Below are 2,500 nucleotides of genomic sequence, written 5' to 3'. Positions count from 1 at the left end.
CGCCGCCACACCTGTCGTCTTATTTATTGTGGTCTTTGTCTTTTATCTCAAGACCTTCACTGCCGTAGCGTCCTGTATGTTATTATGAAACGGTCAAACTTTTATATCCTGTTAATATTACCACTATGCAAAAAAAATGCCTGAATGTCTGTGTGCGTTTGTGTGTCTGTGTGTGTCTGACTGTCTGTGTGTCTGTGTAAATTGGGGTGAATCGACTGAGTAAAGTATTTGTTATTATTTGATGTCAGCTAATCACGCGGCTGCGAGGCGTGTCTCTGAATCAGAAACCAATATGATTGGTGTGAGGTAAAGCGCATGTCTTTCTATTGGCCAAGTTTAACGTGTTGGTCCACCAGACCTTTGTGCATTTGGGGGCGGAAGTGTCTGGGAACAAGACTAGTGTTGATGAGGAAGACCCAAGGATGACCCCAGGATGACCCCCCAGGATGACCCCCCAGATGACCCCAGGATGACCTCAGGATGACCCCCCAGATGATCCCAGATGACCCCAGGATGACCCCAAGATGACCCCAGGATGACCCCAAGATGACCCCAAGATGACCCCAGGATGACCCCAGGATAATAAAGAACACACTTGTACGCCACTTTCTTTTCTTCTTTATCAGATCAACGATAAACAACAACCGCCTCTCGGCGTTGACAAACTCCACTGACACAGTCACGTTACCGTGACAGCAACAATACAAAATCTACAAAATGATATGCTGACAAAACATTTTGTTCGATAGATAACAATTGTACAGTATGAATGGATACAATACTGTTTATTTTTTTTATCATATATATATATATGTATATATGGATATAGATATTTGGCACTTGACCACAAAATGCTATAGTGAGATGTTGAGGTGATCGTTGCTGTGTGTTTGGAGTAAAGAGTAGAGCTCTGAAAAAAACGTTGAAAGTTGAAGTTGGTCACAGCTTCGCTCCCCTGTCACGTCTCATTTGCATATCGTCAAATCTGTCGCCTTTTCCTTGTTCACAAAACAGCGACCAAACAGTGCGAGACGATCCGGTGGATTAATTTACCGGTGTGTGTGTATGTGTGTGTGTGTGTGTGTCTGTAAAATAGTAGAATAAAACATAAACATCAAATATACATAAAATCATATTTCAGCTATATATCAACTATCTCATAATATGTGTATGCATAATGTGTGTGTGTGTGTGTGTGTATTGTGTCACTGACTAATATGTACCCAGATTATTAGATCATTCTGTGATAAATTTTCGTAACCATCAGCAGCCTCCCCTACTTCCTGGTGTTGGACGGGAGGGGGGGCGCGTCCTCAAGATAGAGAGAGAGTGAGAGGGAGAGAGAGATGCTGATTGGTTGACAGACGTGGGGCAGTGTGTGTGAGGGTGTGGTGTCTCTGAGGGGGGCCAGGTGGAGGATCACAGGCCCAGTGGTGTTGGGTGACCAGGGGCTTGGCAGAGAGACGCATATCCCACATGACTGAGTGTGTGTGTGTGTGTGTGTGTGTGTGTGTGTCTGTCCGTCGGTGTGTGCGTGTGTCTGTCTGTCCATCCGTGTGTGTGTGTCTGTGTGTGTGTGTGTATGTGTGTCAATGTCTGTGTGTCATCTCTGGCGGTGGGCGTGGTCTCTGGCAGTGGGCGTGGTCTCTGGCGGTGGGCGTGGTCTCTGGTGGTGGGCGTGGTCTTTGATGGTGGCCGTGGTCTCGCCAGGGTACACAACAACGTTGGAGTGAATAAACAAGCGTGTGTGGAGGAGGAGTGTCTACTGGGGGAAGGGGGGCGTGTCTAGTGGGGGGGGCGTGTCTACTGGCCGGCCCCGCTGGGGTCACACTGGAGCAGACGTACGATGGACGGGTCGTTCTTCGCTCCCTCCACAAACTCCTCCAGGGACAGCTTACCTGAGAGAGACAGACAGGCGGTCAGAGAGAGAGAGACAGACAGACAGACAGGCAGACAGAGAGAGAGAGAGAGAGAGACAGACTGGCAGACAGACAGACAGGCAGAGAGAGAGAGACAGACTGGCAGACAGACAGACAGACAGACGACCTGGACATATCTCTTATCCTGCGTACTGGAAACATCTGTGTGTGTGTGTGTGTGTGTGTGTGTGCGATGCTCACCATCACGGTTTGTGTCCATCTGTCTGAAGATCTTGTCTGTGCGTTTCTCAGGCGTGGATTCATCCTCTGGCATCTTCATCACAGAAGACACCATCCTATAGATCGCCTAGAGAGAGAGAGGGAGAGAGACAGAAAGAGAGAGAGGGGGGGGGGGAGAGAGAGAGAGAGAGGGAGAGGGAGAGAGAGAGAGAGAGACAGAAAGAGAGAGAGAGAGGGGGGGGAGAGAGACAGAAAGAGAGTGAGAGAGGGGGGGAGACAGAGAGACAGAGACAGACATAAACCAATATCCATAACTAGATTACCGTATAGTAGTTTCACCACCAAAGATGAAAGGGGAAATGAAATGATGACTTGAGCCAGATAGGCTCCCACTAAGGGCA

The 2,500-nt window shown here is 48.4% G+C and overlaps 1 protein-coding gene across 1 annotated transcript in view; it reads right to left on the bottom strand.

Annotated features, from left to right (window-relative positions):
- Nucleotides 1–1,803: 1,803 nt before the first annotated feature.
- Nucleotides 1,804–2,500, bottom strand: part of ncaldb (neurocalcin delta b) — a gene marked incomplete at both ends in the record, with an annotated part of 2,982 nt that continues 2,285 nt past the window's right edge. Inside the window, 2 exons of the mRNA XM_080525729.1 lie at nucleotides 1,804–1,898; nucleotides 2,121–2,226. Of these exons, the coding sequence (XP_080381855.1) occupies nucleotides 1,804–1,898; nucleotides 2,121–2,226 (201 nt within the window). The remainder of the gene's footprint in view (nucleotides 1,899–2,120; nucleotides 2,227–2,500) is intronic.

The sequence above is a fragment of the Nansenia antarctica genome (assembly GCF_963989245.1).
Source record: "Nansenia antarctica genome assembly, chromosome: 3".
Classification (NCBI taxonomy): domain Eukaryota; kingdom Metazoa; phylum Chordata; class Actinopteri; order Argentiniformes; family Microstomatidae; genus Nansenia; species Nansenia antarctica.
The sequence above is the reverse complement of the archived record's forward strand: the minus strand, read 5'-3'. Positions and strand labels throughout refer to the sequence as shown.